This window comes from Vulpes lagopus, chromosome 5, assembly GCF_018345385.1.
Source record: "Vulpes lagopus strain Blue_001 chromosome 5, ASM1834538v1, whole genome shotgun sequence".
NCBI lineage: Eukaryota > Metazoa > Chordata > Mammalia > Carnivora > Canidae > Vulpes > Vulpes lagopus.
Genome location: NC_054828.1, coordinates 113,466,832 through 113,484,663, shown reverse-complemented (window position 1 = coordinate 113,484,663; position 17,832 = coordinate 113,466,832). Strand labels below are relative to the sequence as shown.

Here is a 17,832-nt window from a genome sequence, read left to right as displayed (position 1 = left end):
TTTATCATCTTTTTTTTTTTTTTTTAAGATTTATATTTATAGGGGAGAAAGCATGCATGAGAGTGAGGTGAAGGCCAGAGGGAGAAGGAAAAGCAGGCTCCTTCCTGAGCAGAGAGCTTCATCTTTTTTTTTTCTTTTTAAGATTTATTTATTTATAGGGGAGAAAGCATGCATGAGAGTGAGGTGAAGGCCAGAGGGAGAGGGAAAAGCAGGCTCCTCCCTGAGCAGAGAGCTCAGCGGGGGCTGGATCCCAGGACTCTGGGATCACAACCTGAACTGAAGGCAAGTGCTTATTGACTGAGCCATCTAGGCTCCCGTCTTTATCTTAATACATTCATAAAACACTGGGCACTTGGGCTGTTCCCATAATTTGGCTGTTGTAGATAATGCTGCTGTGAACATCAGAGTGCAGGTATCCCTTTGAATTAGTATTTTTGTATTTTGTGGGTAGATACCTAGTAGTGCAATTGTTAGATCGTAGGGTAGTTCTATTTTAACTTTTAGAGGAACCTCCATACTGTTTTCCAGAGTGGCTGCCCTAGTTTGCATTCCCACCTGCGGTGCAAGAGAATTCTCCTTTCTCCACATCCTAGCTAACTCCTGTTGTTTCTTGTGGTATAGATTTTAGCCATTCTGACAGGTGCAAGGTGATAATCTCATTGTAGTTTTGGTTTGTATTTCCCCAATGATATGTGATGTTGAGCATCTTTTCATGTGTCTGTTAGCCATCTTTATGTCTTCATGTGCTCTGTTAATTTTTTAATTGGATTATTAGTTTTTTGGGTGTTGAGTTTTTATAAGTTCTTTATATATTTAGGATACTAACCCTTTATCAGACATCATTTGCAAGTATCTTCTCCTTTTCTGTAGGTTACTTTTTAGTTTTATTGATTGCTTCCCTTGCTGTGCAGATTTCTTGAAATTTTTAAATTATTACTTTTTATATGCCTTTTCTCTGTTCTTTCTTGAACTTCTGTTAGGTTGTCTAGATTTCTCAGTTTGATCTTCTAACCTGTCATATATCACAAATTCAATTCTTTGTCATTTTATTATATTTTTTTGGAGATCTCAATTTTCTCTTATAGCCATTCTGTTGAATATATTGTCCCCCCCCACTTTTAATTTCCAAGAGTTTCATGGTTCAGGTTCATTTTGTTTCCTCTGTTTCTCTTTTTTCCCCCATCTTGCTCTGAGAAGATAAAAGGAGTTAGTTCTCTTTTTCTCTGCATTGCCCCTGTCTCCTTCAGTTTCTCTTTTTTGGTTTGTTTAGTTTTTGGTATCTCATCAGAACTTTTGTTCATATTTTGGCCTGAGGCTCTAAAAATATAATTGGATGCTAAGGGGACAAGTGTGGAGCTTGTCAAGTGGTGAATTTCACCCTAAGGGTAAAATATCTATATATGTTTTCTCAGGTACCATTTCAATTTCTCTAGACAGCATCATTTATCTGTTTATTCAAATACTTTTTGATTGTCTGCTTTTGTGTCAGGCATAGCTCTGGATGCTGGAAATTTAACTGAATTCAACAGCTAAAATTCCTACCCTTGGTTGATCTTATATTTTGGTATAGGGAGAGACAGACAATAAATAACAAGAACAGTAAATATGTACAGTATATTTGAGGGATGTTAAAGATAAAAAGTAAGGAAGAAGGGTAGGGATTGACAGACAATGGACATGGGGTCAGGTACATGGGGAAACATTACACATAGGAAAGGATAGCGAGGGGAAGGAGCCATAATGGATGGAGAAGAGGTATTTCAAGTTGGGACAACAGTTATATGTAAAGGCCTTGTCTTGGGAATCTTCCTGACCCCTGTGTGGAATAATAAGGAGGCTGATACAATACAGTTAGCTATGTCAGAGAAAGATACAGAAAAGTATGAGGACAGTGTTGAAAATGGGGGAGGTGGGGCAGCCCTGGTGGCTCAGCAGTATAGCGCCGTCTTCGGTCCAGGGCCTGATCCTGGAGACCCGGGATCGAGTCCCACATCGGGCTCCCTGCATGGAGCCTGCTTCTCCCTCTGCCTGCGTCTCTGTCTCTCTCTCTCTCTCTCTCTCTCTGTCTCTCATGAATAAATAAATAAAATCTAAAAAAAAAAAAAAAAAAAAGAAAATGGGGGAGGTGGGCAGAATGTGTAGGGCCTTGTGAACCATTTTAAGGACTTTTGCTTTAGTCTTTGTGAAAGATGGGATTTACAGATAGACACTAAATGGTTATCTCAAGTTTGGAGTTCAAGAGAGAGGTCTGGGCTATGATATAAATTGGAGAGTTATTAGTGTGTATGTGGAATTTAAAGCCATGAGGTTAGGGAAAATAACCAAGGGAATGAGTGAAAATAGAAAAGTTCACTCCAATTTTTAGAAAAGTTCAGAGAGCTAAGGAGAAACCAATAATGAATATTGAAGAATGAATGGCCAGAGGTAGGCAAGGAGAGTTTTTGTGCAGGAAAGAATGAAGAACTGCTTTAACTATTGCTAATTAGCTTGAGGATAGACAACATTGATTGAGAGAGAAACTCAAGGAGTCTAGGTTGGAGTTAGGTGGCTTAAAACCACCAAAAATCTTAATTTTCCAGTTGGACCTGGTTTCTATCTCAGAAGGTTTGGAGTTTTCAGACCATGTCCTAATTTTACCTCTCTTCAGGGAAGGTTTTTTTTGAAATAGTATTGGTTGTCAGGTTTGTCATTTAGATTAACCAATAAATTATATCCTAATTGGAATTGTTAGTCTTCTTCAGTATTGGTCTTGACAATCAGGTTACTGTAGGGCGATTTTTTTTTTCAGTAATTCCTAGAGAAGCAAAAATTAGGACTTTGGATAAAGTCTGAGGTTTATAAATGCCAGGAACGTGACCCTTTTTTTCTTTTGATTTGAGTATGCAAACAACCCAAGCTGAAGATTTGGTTGGTTAGAGAGCAGACAGATTTGGGTAATGTACAGTGCTTTTGCTTCATATATTTTGAAGCTCTGTGTTATTAGATGCATAAACATTTTTTTTAAAGATTTTATTTATTTATTCATGAGAGAGAGAGAGAGAGGCAGAGACACAGGCAGAGGGAGAAGCAGGCTCCATGCAGGGAGCCCGACTGGGACTGGATCCCCCACCTCCAGGATCACGCCCTGGACTGAAGGCAGCGCTCAACTGCTGAGCCCCCCAGACTGCCCAACATTTAGTATTTCTATGCTTTCTTAATGAATTTACACCTTTATCATTTTGAAATGACCCTCTTTATCCCCGATCTTTTGCTTTGCAAGCTAGTAAAGGCTATTTTTTTCCTACTAGGAAACATTTTTATTCTTTTATTTTTTTATTCTTTCTAATATTAAAATATTAGATATTTTAGAAGCACCTGGCTGGCTCAGTTGGTAGAAAATGCAACTGTTTATCTTGGAGTCATGAGTTCAAGCTCCACATTGGATGTGGAGCCTACTTTAAAAAAATTGAGATGTTTTCAAGTTTACCTTTTTATTTCCTAATTGCTAAAACTCAGTCTTCATATATAGCTGTTTCTTTTGCCATGTTGGATCTTCTATTACTCAAGTTTAAAATTGGGTAATTTGCTCAGATTTTGCATACTTAGTGACTATCAAGAGCCAAACAGACTCAGATTTAAAAAATGTGTTTTTATTTTTACTCCAGTTAACTTTAGGAGAACCAAGATCAGAGCCATTGATATAATTTACCCTTTTTTTTTCTCTGTGTTGTAGGAATAGATTTTAAGATCAAAACAGTTGAATTACAAGGAAAGAAGATCAAGCTACAGATATGGTAAGTGATGCTGATTTACCTACTTTATGTAGTAGATTGCCAAGTTCCTGAAGGTTTGGCAGTGAAATCCTTCTGTCACCTGATTAGATTCTGAGACTTTCCTTTAAAGCCAGCAATCAGGTCACCTTTCAGTGAAGTAAAAAAATTATGGACATGGAGCACCTGATCGCTCAGTTAGTAGAGCATGTGACTCTTGGTCTTGGAGTCATGAGTTGGAGCCCCATTTTGGGTGGAGAGATTACTTTAACAGTAAATAAATAATTATTGACATGGATTTTTTTTTTTTTTCAGTCAGTGAGATCTGGCTAAGTGTTTTATCTTTTCCACTTACTCTATGAACTTGAACAAGTTACCTACCACTGTGGGGTTGTTACATCTTCATATGTAAAATAGAGATAATACCACTTACCTCAAAGGGTTGTTCTAAGGATTACATGAAATAATCTATGTAGAGCCTTTAGCACTATACTTTGCTCACAAACACTCAATATAAAGAGTTTGTTGCTTTGAGAGTCTTACACTAAAATGTTTGTTTCCTTTAATGTGTTTATAACTTTTTATAGGCTTTATTTTTATTAGTCTGTATCGGATTTACCCTATAGAAGTAAAATGAAAATTTTAAAATTTGTATTCAAGTATGAATCATAAACTTTAAAATTAGAATAACAGTATTTTGTGATAAATATTTTCTATATATGTATTAACATGTTAATAGTCAAAGTGACCCTATGGGATACATTATTCCCTTTTTTTAGCTTTGTTGAGGTATAATTGGCACAAAGTAACTGTACGTATTTAAAGTATACAATTTGGTGAGTTAAATGTATATATATATGTTGTATATACCTGTGAAACCATCACCACAATCAAGATAATGAACATATCCGTCACTTGAAGTCTCTCTGTAATCTCTCCTTCCTTTCTACTCCTGGTCCCCAAGCAACCATTCTTCTACTTTTTGTCACTGTAAATTAGTTTCTATTTTCTAGTACTGTATATAAATACAATCATATAGTGTCTTTTTTTTTTTTTTTCTCTTGTATTTTTTCTGGTAGAGAGGGTCTGGCTTCTTTCATGTAGTGTAATTATTTTGAAGATTATCCATGATATTTTTATGTATGTGGAAAAGTTCATTACTTTTTATTACTGAATAGTATTCCATTGCTAAGATACATCATAATTTGGTGCGCTAAATCTTTGAATTGCTATATATTTTCCCTTCTCTTGGATTACTCCTGTTTTACAGATAATGAAATGATGCATTTTAAAAAAATATTTTATTTATTTATTCATGAGAGACACAGAGAGAGAGAGGCAGAGATACAGGTAGAGGGAGAAACAGGCTCCATGCAGAGAGCCCGACGCCAGACTCGATCCTGGGTCTCCAGGATCACCCTGGGCTGAAGGCGGTGCAAAACCGCTGAGCCACCCCGGCTGCTCAAAAGGATGCATTTTGAAATAACCAAGATCTTCAGCATATAAATGCAGAACAGGGATACATTACATGCTCAGACTGTAGAGTTGAGAGTAACACTATTAATTACTATCCTGCTTCCTACAAATAGTGCATTTTGACATTGATTGCTGCTCTTTCCAGTTCTGTCATTTCTTTCTTCATTACCAGTTAGTAATTGTACTAAATTTGAATTCATGTTGAGTTTCACTGTAAAAGGACTGGTCATAGAATGGTTGTGAGAATGAGTGGTACATGTAAAGCACTAAGAGCAGTGTCTGATACATAATTAGTGTTTAATAAATCATAGCTATTATTATTAGGGGATCTTCCAGTAAGAGACTATAACCCTAAGAATAACAACATTTTATTTTAGGATATGAGCAGAGGAGAAAGTTAGCAAAGGAGAGTTAAAAAGAGAATTAGGAAAGAACAATGTCCAATATCCAAAGACAGTTTCAAAAAGTTAGGTATTCCCTTTGAAAAAGAGCTAATATTAATATTAATAATATTTTGGAGAGAGCCCATGCAAGCAGGGGGTGAGGAGGGCAGAGTTGAGAGAGATTTTTTTTTTTTTTTTTAGATTTTACTTATTTACTTGAGAGAGGGAGCACAAGTGAGAGAGAACATGAATGGAGTGGAGGGGCAGAGGGAGAAGGAGAAGCAGACTCCCTGCTGAGTAGGGAGCCAGATATGGAACTCAGTCCCAGGACCCTGAGATCGTGACTTACACTGAAGGCAGATGCTTAACCAACTGACCCACCCAGGTGCCCGGAGAGAGAGAATCTTAGACTCCTTGCTCAGTGCAGAGCCAGATGTGGGGCTCAATCTCAACAACCTTGAGATTATGACCTGAGTCAAAACCAAGAGTTGCACATGTAACCAACTGAGCCACCTAGGTGCCAAAGGGAGCTAAGAATTAGAAGAGTAGGATATGTTTAACCAGAATGTCATTAACTGACCATGTAATTAGAGGTAAGAGCTTTATAACATATTTAAAATTTAATACAAATTTAAATAAAATGTGGACTTTTTTTTTTAAAGATTTTTTAAAAATTTATTCATGAGAGACAGAAAGGCAGAGACATAGGCAGAGGGAGAAGCAGGCTTCCTGTGGGGATCCTGATGTGGGACTTAATCCCGGGATCATGACCTGAGCCAAAGACAGATGTTCAACCACTGAGCCACCCAGGTGCCCTAAAATGTGGACATTTTAAAGTGTTTCCTAAATTGAATGATTCCTTTTGAAGTACAGTCCACTTGAGGATTATTGATTTTTCCTTACTTTAACTGGGAAATAACTAAGCAAATGAACTGGGCCTCATAATTTTGTTTCATTATAATTAAAGCTGATCTCAAGGGAATGGATGTCAATTATTTATTTTGAATTTCAACCAACTCTCCCCCCTGCCCTTTCTTTCTTTCCTTTCTTTCCTTCCTTCCTTCCTTTCTTTCTTTCTTTCTTTCTTTCTTTTCTTTCTTTTCTTTCTTTTCTTTCTTTTCTTTTCTTTCTTTTCTTGTCACAGAGAGAGAGAGGCAGAGACACAGGCAGAGGGAGAAGCAGGCTCCATGCACCGGGAGCCCGACGTGGGATTCGATCCCGGGTCTCCAGGATCGCGCCCTGGGCCAAAAGCAGGCGCCAAACTGCTGCGCCACCCAGGGATTTCCCCCCCCCCCCCCCCCCGCCCTTTATAATCTCATACCATATATTAGCATTGGCCCTGCAGGGTAGTCTGTGTTCCAAGCCCCACTTAAGCTCTGTCACACTGATTGGCATTCCTCTCAACTGCATCCCCTTTGTGCACACTTTTTTTTTTTTTTAATATTTTATTTATTTGAGACAGAGAGAGAGAGAGAGAGCACATGAGTGAGCAGGGGGAGAAGGATAAAACAGGGACCCCGATGTGGGACTTAACCCGGGACTCTGAGATCATGAGCTGAGCTGAAAGCAGACACTTAACTAACTGACTGAGCCACCCAGGCATCCCTCTATGCACACTGTAAACCAATAATGTCCAAGCTTTTTTGATGGTAAAAGATATATTTTACCTTGTGACTTTGTGAATCAGTATATTATATGTACATGTATACAGCAGAAACAAAAGTGCGAAAAACTGGGGCACCTGGGTGGCTCAGTGGTTGAGCATCTGCCTTTGTCTCAGGTCATGATCCCAGGCTCCTGGGATCCAGTCCCACATCGGGCTCCCCACAGGGAGCCTGCTTCTCCCTCTGCCTGTGTTTCTGCCTCTCTTTCTGTGTCTCTCATGAATAAATAAATAAAATCTTTTTTAAAAAATGCAAAAAACTATTTTAAGATGTTTTTCTTCATATACTACATAAAGCCTTTGCCCTACTAAATTTGTCCTGTTCGTCTTTCTGCGTTCTTCCACAAACTTTCTTTTCCCTTTCCCTTTCCCCTTTCCCCTTTTCCCTTTCCCCTTCCCCCTTTCCCCTTTCCTCTTTCCCCTTTCCCCTTCCTTCCCTTCCTTCCCTTCCTTTCAGAAGAGATGAGGAGCAAAAGGAGAGGGAGAGAGAGAATCTTAAGCAGGCTCTACACCCAGTGTGTGAGCCTGACATGGAGCTCCATCTTAAAACCCTGATCATGACCCAAGCCAAAATCAAGAGTCGAACACTTAATGCTCTGAGCCATCCAGGTGCCCCTACAACCTTTCCCTTCTGTTCCTTGTCCTGTGACTTTAAGTATTTTTTCCTCCCTCTTGTTTTAGTTTCTGTAGCTTCCAGAAGTAAACAATAACAACTAACACTTGTTTTTTAAAAAGGGAGCCTTTGGGGAAGCCTGGGTGTGGCTCAGTGGTTTAGCGCCACCTCGCCACCTTCAGCCCAGGGCGTGATCCTGGAGACACTGGATCAAGTCCCACATCGGGCTCCCTGCATGGAGCCTGCTTCTCCCTCTGCCTGTGTCTCTGCCTCTCTCTCTCTCTCTGCCTCTCATGAATAAATAAATAAAAATCTTTAAAAAAAGGGAACCTTTCTAGAAGATGTCATTTTGCAACAGTAAGTCCTCAGTGTGACCTTCAAGATTAATCTAGAAATGATTTCTACTGTACATATAAATCTCAAGTATAGAACAGAAATGGTAACATTTCTAATTTAGAATTGTTTGGTTTTTAGTCATTATTAATATAACCACTTTTGGGTAAAAACACTTTAGAAGGAGAATTTCATTTAGTCTAGGTTTTCATATATAAAACTGCTTTTAATTTGAAAATCCATTTTCCCATAAAGATCAGGAATGAGTGGTGAAAATTTGCAAGTGATAGTTAAGAGGTTAGCATTGTGGTAGCTGATTTTCTTTATTTGCTTTTGAAAGTTCTCATTCTAACAATCAGAGGAGAAGGAAATCATGCATCTCCAAGAGATATGGGATATACCACAATTGAAGAAGGCTTTTAGCTGGAAAACCCATTACTCATAACTCAAAACACTATCCTCACTCAACATTAAATGCTTTGTCTCCAATTGCTACTAAAAAAGCACAGTGATTTTTTTTTTTTTATCTGTCTCTAGTTTGAATGAATATATTCAGATTCTTGTTTCAGCATGAAAAATTCTGTTCTGTGATTGAATATTGATTTGGGAAACTTCAGTCAGTGCTAAAGATTTGTGTTATTTTTCTTTACTTGAATTATCTTCATTTGTCTTTTTTCCAGGGGTCTTGTAGTCTGTTGCATAAGGGTGGAGATGGATCTCAGGCTGGCCAAGGCACATGTATGTAGGCCTAAAATTAGCTTGTTTGGCTGATATAGAGAAGCTGTCTGTGGCTTTGTTTTTTTGTTTTTTTTTTTTTAAGATTTTATTTATTCATGAGAGACACAGAGAGACGCAGAGACACAGGCAGAGGGAGAAACAGGCTCCATGCAGGGAGCCCAATGTGGGACTTGATCCCAGGTCTACAAGATCAGGCCCTGGGCTGAAGGTGGAGCCAAACCGCTGAGCTACCTGGGCTGCCCCAGCTGTGGCTTTTTAATCCCAGATCTCTAGAAGTTTCTACCACAGTATCTATCTGCACTTTCCTTAGAGTTGTGGGTCCTCCTGGGAAAAAAGCCCCAGTGAGTTATTTCATGTTTACTTTTCTTGATTTGTTTTTAAGGGAAAGTGGTCAGAAATGTTTGTTACTGTTAGCATCTATATATTGTACCATCAGCAAATTTAATATCAACCCAGTCAACGAGAAATCAATAGTGTCACATTGTTAAAGAATTAACCATTTACCTATAAGGTGCCAGATTCATGGGGAGTCATCTTTGATTCTTTTTTTTTTTTTTTTAAGATTTTATTTATTTATTCATGAGAGACACAGAGTGAGAGAGAGGCAGAGACAGGCAGAGGGAGAAGCAGGCCCCATGCAGGAAGCCCGATGTGGGACTCGATCCTGGGCCTCCAGGGTAACGCCGTGGGCCAAAGGTGGCACTAAACCTCTGAGCCAACCCAGGCTGTCCATCTTTGATTTTTTTAATTCCCTTAATCCCAGCATCCTCTTTCGTAAGCCCTGTTGACTCAATCTTATTATGTCTAGAAACCACATACAGTTTGCCATCTCCTATGTTAACCCCCAGTCCAAGCCACCATTACCACTTCTTTGAGCCACTATAGTAGGTAGGCTGTTAGTATCCTAACAGGTCCTTATTTCCCCTTTTGCCTTAGTATAAATCAAGTATAGGTCATGGTTGTCATTCTTTCCCCATTTATGACCATTTTGAGTTCCGTTGCATTTCAAATGAAAGTCCAAATTCCATATTTAAATTCCTTACCACAGTTAACAGAGTGGCCTCAACCTCATTTTGGGGTGTCTTGTGTATATACAATATATAGTCTCTACCCCCAGTGGAATCTTTCAATTCCATGAACATGACAAGCTCTTTTCCAATTTGGAACCTTTGTACATGCTTCATAGACCTCCCTCAAGCACCTCTACCTCCCACACCCCCAGCCGTGGCTAGACCAAACATTCTGAAGTACCACTTCATTCCAGAACCTTCCCATTTCATCAAAAATAAAATGTGAAAACGTCAGGTTGTGGCTATTGCTCCTTCTGATCTCATCTCTCACCAGCTTTGCTCCAACCAGTGTGGCTTTTGTCTCCCTTGAGCATGCCAAGCGTTTCCCATCTCAGGGACTTTGTACTTCAACTGTTTTTCTGGTTGTCCTGCTTCTTTCTCATTCAGATCTTAATTCCGTGTTATCCTCTGAGGGAGGCCTCGCATGATTTGAGGTAAAGCAGCTCAGTCCGTCAGGCACTGTCTCATTTGTCCTAGTTGATATTTATCAAAGTATTTTTTAGTCTAAAGTTACCATACTTTGCGGGCACCTAGGTGGCTCTAAGTTGAGGTCTGACTCTTGATTTTGGCTCAGGTCATGATGTCAGGGTTGTCAATTTGAGACTCACATCCAGCTCCACGTTCAGTGGGAAATCTTCCCTTTGTTTTTTTCTCTGCTCATATACACACACTTTATTAAATAAAGTCTTAAAACAATTTATTTAGCGAGAGAGGCAGAGACATAGGCAGAGGGAGAAGCAAGCTTTCCATGGAGAGCCTGATAGGGACTCCATCCCAGGACCCTGGGATCATGCCCTGAGCTGAAGGCAGGTGCTCAACCACTGAGCCACCCAGACGTCCCATAAATAAATCTTTTTTTTTTTAAATTAAGTTACAAAAAAAAATTGTTAGCATATATTTTTTTAAGTTACCATATTTTTAAAAAAATGTCCCATTAAGACACCCAGGTGGCTCAGTGGTTGAGCTTCTGCCTTTGGCTCAGGTTGTGACCCCTGGGGTCCTGGGATCGAGTGCCTCATCGGGCTCCCCACGGGGAGCCTGCTTTTCCCTCCACCTATTTCTCTGCCTCTCTCTGTGTGTCTCTTATGAATAAATTAATAAAATATTTTTAAAGATGTCCGTTATTCCTCCTTTTGGGATGGGGATCCTATCTGTCTGATACATACTTATTATAACAACCACCTAGAACAGAGCCTGACAAATACAGATGCTCCGTAAATATTTGTTGACTAAATGACCTTGTTTGGTTGAGTCTATTCATACTTCTCATTCACCATAAACATCAGGGACCTCCCTGATCATTCTATCTAGATTATGTCTTCCCTTCTCCTTACCCCAGTTTTCATCACTCCAGTTTGTTTACCTTGTTAGCATTGATCACAGTTTAGCTTTCTTTCTTTAAAATTTTTTTTTAAATTTTTATTTATTTATGATAGTCACAGAGAGAGAGAGGCAGAGACACAGGCATAGGGAGAAGCAGGCTCCATGCACCGGGAGCCCGACGTGGGATTCGATCCCGGGTCTCCAGGATCGCGCCCTGGGCCAAAGGCACGCGCCAAACCGCTGCGCCACCCAGGGATCCCTATATTTATTTATTTGCTTGCTCCTTTCCTCACTGGAATATAAGCACTGCAAGAGCAGGTTTCAGACTTCTTTTTTTTTTTTTTTTTTTAATGAAGATAAACGTAGTTAAAATTCATGATATTTTGAAGTAGAGAAATTGCATATCTATAAGGAAATGCAGATCTTGTTAAAATAAAACTCATTGTGGGGTCCCTAGCTGGCTCATTTGGTGGTGTATGTGACTTTTGATCTCTGGGTTTTAAGTTTGAGCCCCACGCTGGGTATATAGGTTATTTAAAAATAAAATTTTAAGAAAAAAAGCCTCAGTGCAAAATTTGATATTCCTAATTTATAAAGTAAGAAATAACTTCATTATGTTACCAAAAACACAAAGTTAGGAAATTTAGGGTCTCTGCTTTGCAGAGCAAATGATGTTGGGTCTGGTCTGTTCTAGTGCTATCAGTGCCCAGACTAAAAATAGCTGTCATAATAGCATCTAGAGTACACAGCTTCCTTGACCCTGCATGTGGGACTAACAAGAAAATAAGCTATTTTAGTTCTTAGGAACATATCACTTCTTTTATAATATGTCAGTGGGGGAAAAAATAGGATTTTGCAACATTCTCTTAGCTGTGTATCTATTATTTTATGTAAGGAAAGTCCTGTTGCCACTGGGTTGTAATTTCAGAAACCTTCAACATAGGTTAAGAAGAAAAAAAAAATCAGGGACGCCTGGGTGGCTCAGTGGTTCAGCATCTGCCTTTGACTCAGGGCATGATCCTGGAATCCCAGGATCAAGTCCCGCATCGGGATTCCCGCATGGAGCCTGCTTCTCCCTCTGCCTATGTCTCTGCCTCTCTCTCTTTGTGTATCTCATAAATAAATAAATAAATAAATAAACAAACAAACAAACTTTTTTTTAAAATGAAGAAAATATCAGAAGAAAGGAAAACCAAGTTGAGTGGTTTTGAAACAGACTTAAAAACCTGTATTTTAAGGACACCTGGGTGGCTCAGTGGTTGAGCATCTGCCTTTGGCTCAGGGCATGATCCTGCAGTCTTGGGATCAAGTCCCACGTCGGGCGCCCTGCATGGAGCCTGCTTCTCCTCTCTCTGCCTTTCTCTCTGTCTCTCATGAATAAATAAATTAAAAAATCTTAAAAAAAATTGTATTTTGGTAAACAAATAATATTGTGAGTACATACAACATTAAATTGCTCTTCAGGTATTTAAAACCTGGTTTTGCTTATTGGGGTCAACCTGGTGTCTTTAATCTTGGGTGTATGTGTTCATGCAAACCTAAAAATAATTTGGGCAGTGAATAAGCAGCTGTAGCTATTTTTAGCCCTGGGCAAAGGGTCATCAATTAGCTTAGAGTTAGCAAGAACTCAAGTTTCTGGTTGGAAGTAAGTGGTTGATTGCCTTAACAATTGGTAGGGCCTGATAGGAGTGTCCAGGCAGGATTTAGGAAAAGGGATAGAGATCAAGGAGTGTTCGGTCATTTAAGAAAAACCACCTATAAGAGACATGCTATCAGTTGTTCCAGGTTGTATCCTTAAGTTAGATCAATAAAGACTACACACACAGGCACACACACGTATTTGTAACTATGTTTTTTTTTTTTAATTTTTAAATTAATTAATTAATTAATTAATTAATTAATGATAGTCACACACAGAGAGAGAGAGAGAGAGGCAGAGACACAGGCAGAGGGAGAAGCAGGCTCCATGCACCGGGAGCCCGATGTGGGATTCGATCCCCGGTCTCCAGGATCGCGCCCTGGGCCAAAGGCAGGCGCCAAACCGCTGCGCCACCCAGGGATCCCCTGTAACTATGTTTATTTACATTCTTAGACCACAATTTTTATCATCCTTACCTTTAAATTTGTTAATTTACTGAAAATAACAAGGAGGTTTACAAAAACATATTCTGCATTTGTAATGATCTGGTCCCCCCCCCCCCCCCCCCCGTTCTTTTTTTTTTTTTAAGATTTTTTTTTTATTTATTCATGAGAGACACAGGCAGAGGGAGAAGCAGGCTCCACACCGGGAGCCTGAGGTGGGACTCCATCCCGGGTCTCCAGGATCACATTCTGGGCTGAAGGCGGTGCTAAACCGCCAAACCACCTGGGTTGCCCTTCCCCCGCATTCTTTACATTATTTCTGAAAAGAGTAATATAATCTACTGTGGGTATCCCTCCTTAGTCCTTTCTCTTTTTCCTTTTTTTTTGCCTTGGCCCCCAAGAAATTTCTAGGTAAGTTTTATAAGATAAGCATAGCAAATAAATTGTCCTTTAGAGATAGTGTATTTATATTTTCCATTTTCCTCAACTCCAAATTCTTGTTTTGTCTTTAATTAATCTCATCTATTTAGTCACAAGGTACCTGTGATCACATGTAATTTATGATTTCATGAAAAATTTTTTCTTATCACAGTAGAAACAGTTTAGTTCTTTTCTGAAAGAAAGGTATAAATGGAGGGAGGGAACAAGGAAAAAAATAAAACATAATGTCTGCCCCAAAAAAAGAAAAAAAAAGAAAAGAATAAATCAATTAATAATTTTATATCCTTAGAGAAAGATTAAAGTTTCCTAGAGAAAATCCAGGCTGAAAATATACTTACCGAAGACAAAAGAGTGTGTGTGTGTGTGTGTGTGTGTGTGTGTGTGTGTGTGTGTAGCACCTGGGACTCCAGAAGTGCCTACTGGCTATAGTGTAGGAGGCATACAAAACTTTTACTTCATTTTTTGTCATAAGTAGTAACAATTTAAAGAGATCTTCCACAGTACCTCACTATGAGCAACCACCCCCAAAACTGTCTAGCTATGATATGCTTTCTTCTTCCCCATTCATTCACATTACAAAAATTAGCAAATTATACACCCATTTCAGTGTCAAATCTATGACTAAATTCTCTACCAAGAAAGAATACACTGCAAAAGACATTACTTAGTTAAATCTAAATCAGTAGCACTTAGGAGGTTTTATAATACTGTTTACATATGAAATGTCAATAGAAAAGATACTGAAATATTAATGGCCCCTCTGAAAAGAAGATAATCATTATTTAAATTCGGAGTTAAGTTTGTTTTGATCCATGACATTCTGCTCCATCTGTTCTTTTAGTCTCCTCCATCTTCCAAAATCTCTTAAACCCAACTACCTTCCTTCTTTTTATATGCTTTCCTAAGTTTTTTAAAGGCTTTCTCAAAAAAATAAAAAATAAAAAAAATAAAGGCTTTCTCTATCCCATTTTCATTTACAAATGTCATACATTCTTCCAACTTGGCTATATCAAGATGATCTGGCTCCTCCACTCCTTGATCTCTAATTACCCTTTTTTGGTATTGCATTACCTTCTGACTCTGCTTTTACACACACACCGTTTTTCAACACAGTAAATAGAATGATTCTTCTTATTTTTATTTTTAAAAGATTTTATTTATTTATTTATTTATTAGAGAGAGAGTGTGCACAAGCAGGGGGAGCAGCAGCAGAGGGAGAGGGAGTAGAAGCAGGCTCCCCACTGAGCAGGGAGCCCAGTGCAGGGCTCCATCCCAGGCATGACCCAAGCCAAAGGCAGACACTTACCCAACTGACCACCCAGGTGCCCTTAGAATGATTCTGTTTAAATGCAGGTTAAGTTACTTCTTTTTTTAAAGCCTTCAGTAGACTTCCTATCTCAGAGAAAAAGCTGAAGTCTTATTGTGCTCTTTATTATTCCTTAGCTATGGGTCAGGACCTTTGCACTTGTTCTTCCCTCTTTTTAGAACATTGTTACCCCTAGACACTTCCTTATTCCCTTTACCTTCTCACTGAGGTGTTCCCTCACCATTCTGTTTAAAATTTTACTTGCTTGCACCATCCCCAATATCAGCCCCTAGTCTATTTAATTTTTATATTCTTGGTACTTCTCACTCTCTGAAGATACATAGTTTTAGAAATAATGATTTAGAGGCAGCCCAGTGGCTCAGCAGTTTAGCGCCGCCTTCAGTCCAGGGCCTGATCCTGGAGACCCGGGATGAAGTCCCACATCAGGCTCCCTGCATGGAGCCTGCTTCTCCCTCTGCCTGTGTCTGTGCGCCTTTCTCTCTTTCTCTCTCTCTCCCCCTCCCTCCCTCTCTCTCTGTCTCTCATGAACAAATGAATAAAATATTTTAAAAAATGATTTATTTGGTTGTTGCCTACCCCCAGTAGACTATAAACTTCGTTAAGGAAGGAATTATTTTGTTTACAACTTTCTCTCTGGTGTCTAGAATAGTATCTCGCATGTACTATTTGTTCAGTAAATACTTGCAGAATGAATAGATGGGATTTTACATTTTTACATTTTTTATTTTAAAGAGTTTATTTATTTGAGAAAGAGTAGGCAGGAGCAAGGGAGGGGCAGAGGTAGAGGGAGAAGCCAACTCCTTGCTGAGCAGGGAGCCCAATGTGGAGCTGGATCCCAGGACTCTGAGATCGCAAGCTGAGCCGAAGGCAGATGCTTAACTGACTGAGCCACTCAGGCACCCAGGATTTTACATTATATTAAAGGGCAAATCCATATACTTTGAGGTGAGTTAGGCAAGTGACAGGACTGAAATTCTCTTACAAAAGTTGAAAAGTCCAGCCAGGTCATCTTTAACTTGGCTAAATAAAAAATCATTTTATCTTACCTTTATTCAGAAATAGGCTTTAGTCAAAGCCATGGATTTCCTTGTGAAGCAGCTTCAACACAGATACAAACTTGAAAGAGCATCAACAGAGATGATTTTGACTTAAGGACATCTTGAAATCATAAATTTTAGATCTCAAAATGACATTGTATCTTTGCATATTTTTCTACTACAGATTGCTTTGGGCTTATTTATAATATAAATAAATTATGGAATTTTACTTTAGTTATTTCTTCCAGCTGTGAATGAAAATAAAAGATCCAGAGACTTTTATATACCTTTTTTTTTTTTTTTACTTTTATATACTTTTAAGTTCACCTACCCAGAAGGATTGGAGTCTGAGGATAAACATGGATCTGACTCCAAACCCATGTTGTGTGTGTTATAATGTCCAGCACAAGGTAGATGATCAGTACATGTTTGAATTGATAGATGGATAGAAGGCAGATGTGTGAACATGGTAATTGTGTACCAGGATTGAATGTAAGGAATATTGATGTATTAGTAGTTCTGTTATATTTCTGGCTATATATATTTTGGGGCATATAAGCATTATTTTTAATATTTTTAAGGGTCATGTAACTGAATTGGAGTGCTTTGATATTTAAAATAATGCAAAATCGGCAAGGTAATTTTCTAAAATACTGACTCATTAACATTTGAATGCTTATTCAACTTGCAGATACCATGGATTCTGCAATGAACAAGACAGATCTCTGATGGAACTTTAATTTTAGAAAACATGGGAGACAATAAATCTGTAATAAGTGTTACACAGAGAAGTAAAGTAGGGGGACGGAATGGAGAAAGACTGGATGACTATTTAAATTGGGTAGTCAGAGACGGCTTCATTATTAAGGTGATGGTCAAAATGTGAATATGAGCCAATCATGTACAGGCAGGCTGTGGCAACAGCTAGTTCAGAGGCTGTCAAGTGAAAACAAGCTTGTGAATTTGGGGACATTAAAAAAAAAAAAGTGACACTAACTGTCAAAGAAAAGAATGCCTCAGAATTTGGGGGGCTTGGGCAGCCCGGATGGCTCAGCAGTTTAGCGCCGCCTTCAACGCCTTCAACGCCTTCAACCCGGGCCGTGATCCTGGAGACCCTGGAGATCCAGGGAGTCCCACGTCGGGCTCCCTGAGGGGAGCCTGCTTCTCTCTCTCTGCCTGTGTCTCTGCCTCTCTCTCTCTCTCTTTCCTCTCTGTGTCTCTCATGAATAAATAAACAAAATCTTTTTAAAAAAATGGGGGGGGGGGGCTGGAGAAAAGAACAAGTCCTGTAACACTTTGTAAACCTCAAGATAACGATTTTGGAATTGGTTCTAGTCGTAATAAATCGGATATTTTGTTTTATTTTTTTAAGCCTAGTAATCTTTTTTGTTTTGTGATAGCTTTATTGAGATGAGACATAATTCATGTACCATACAGTTCACCCATTTAAAGTATACAGTTGGTTTTTTTAGTGTATTTTCAAGGTATGTATACACCATCACCACAATATTAGAACCTGTGTATATTCCCAAAAAGAAAGCCCATACTTTTTTTTTTTTTTTTTGAAACCCTATACTCTTTAGCAGCCATTCCCCAT

The 17,832-nt window shown here is 38.9% G+C and overlaps 1 protein-coding gene across 1 annotated transcript in view; it reads left to right on the top strand.

Moving 5' to 3' along the window:
• RAB10 (RAB10, member RAS oncogene family) overlaps nucleotides 1–17,832 on the top strand; it is an 83,453-nt gene that overhangs the window by 48,796 nt on the left and 16,825 nt on the right. The window contains exon 2 of the mRNA XM_041755592.1: nucleotides 3,713–3,773. Within this exon, the coding sequence (XP_041611526.1) occupies nucleotides 3,713–3,773 (61 nt within the window). The remainder of the gene's footprint in view (nucleotides 1–3,712; nucleotides 3,774–17,832) is intronic.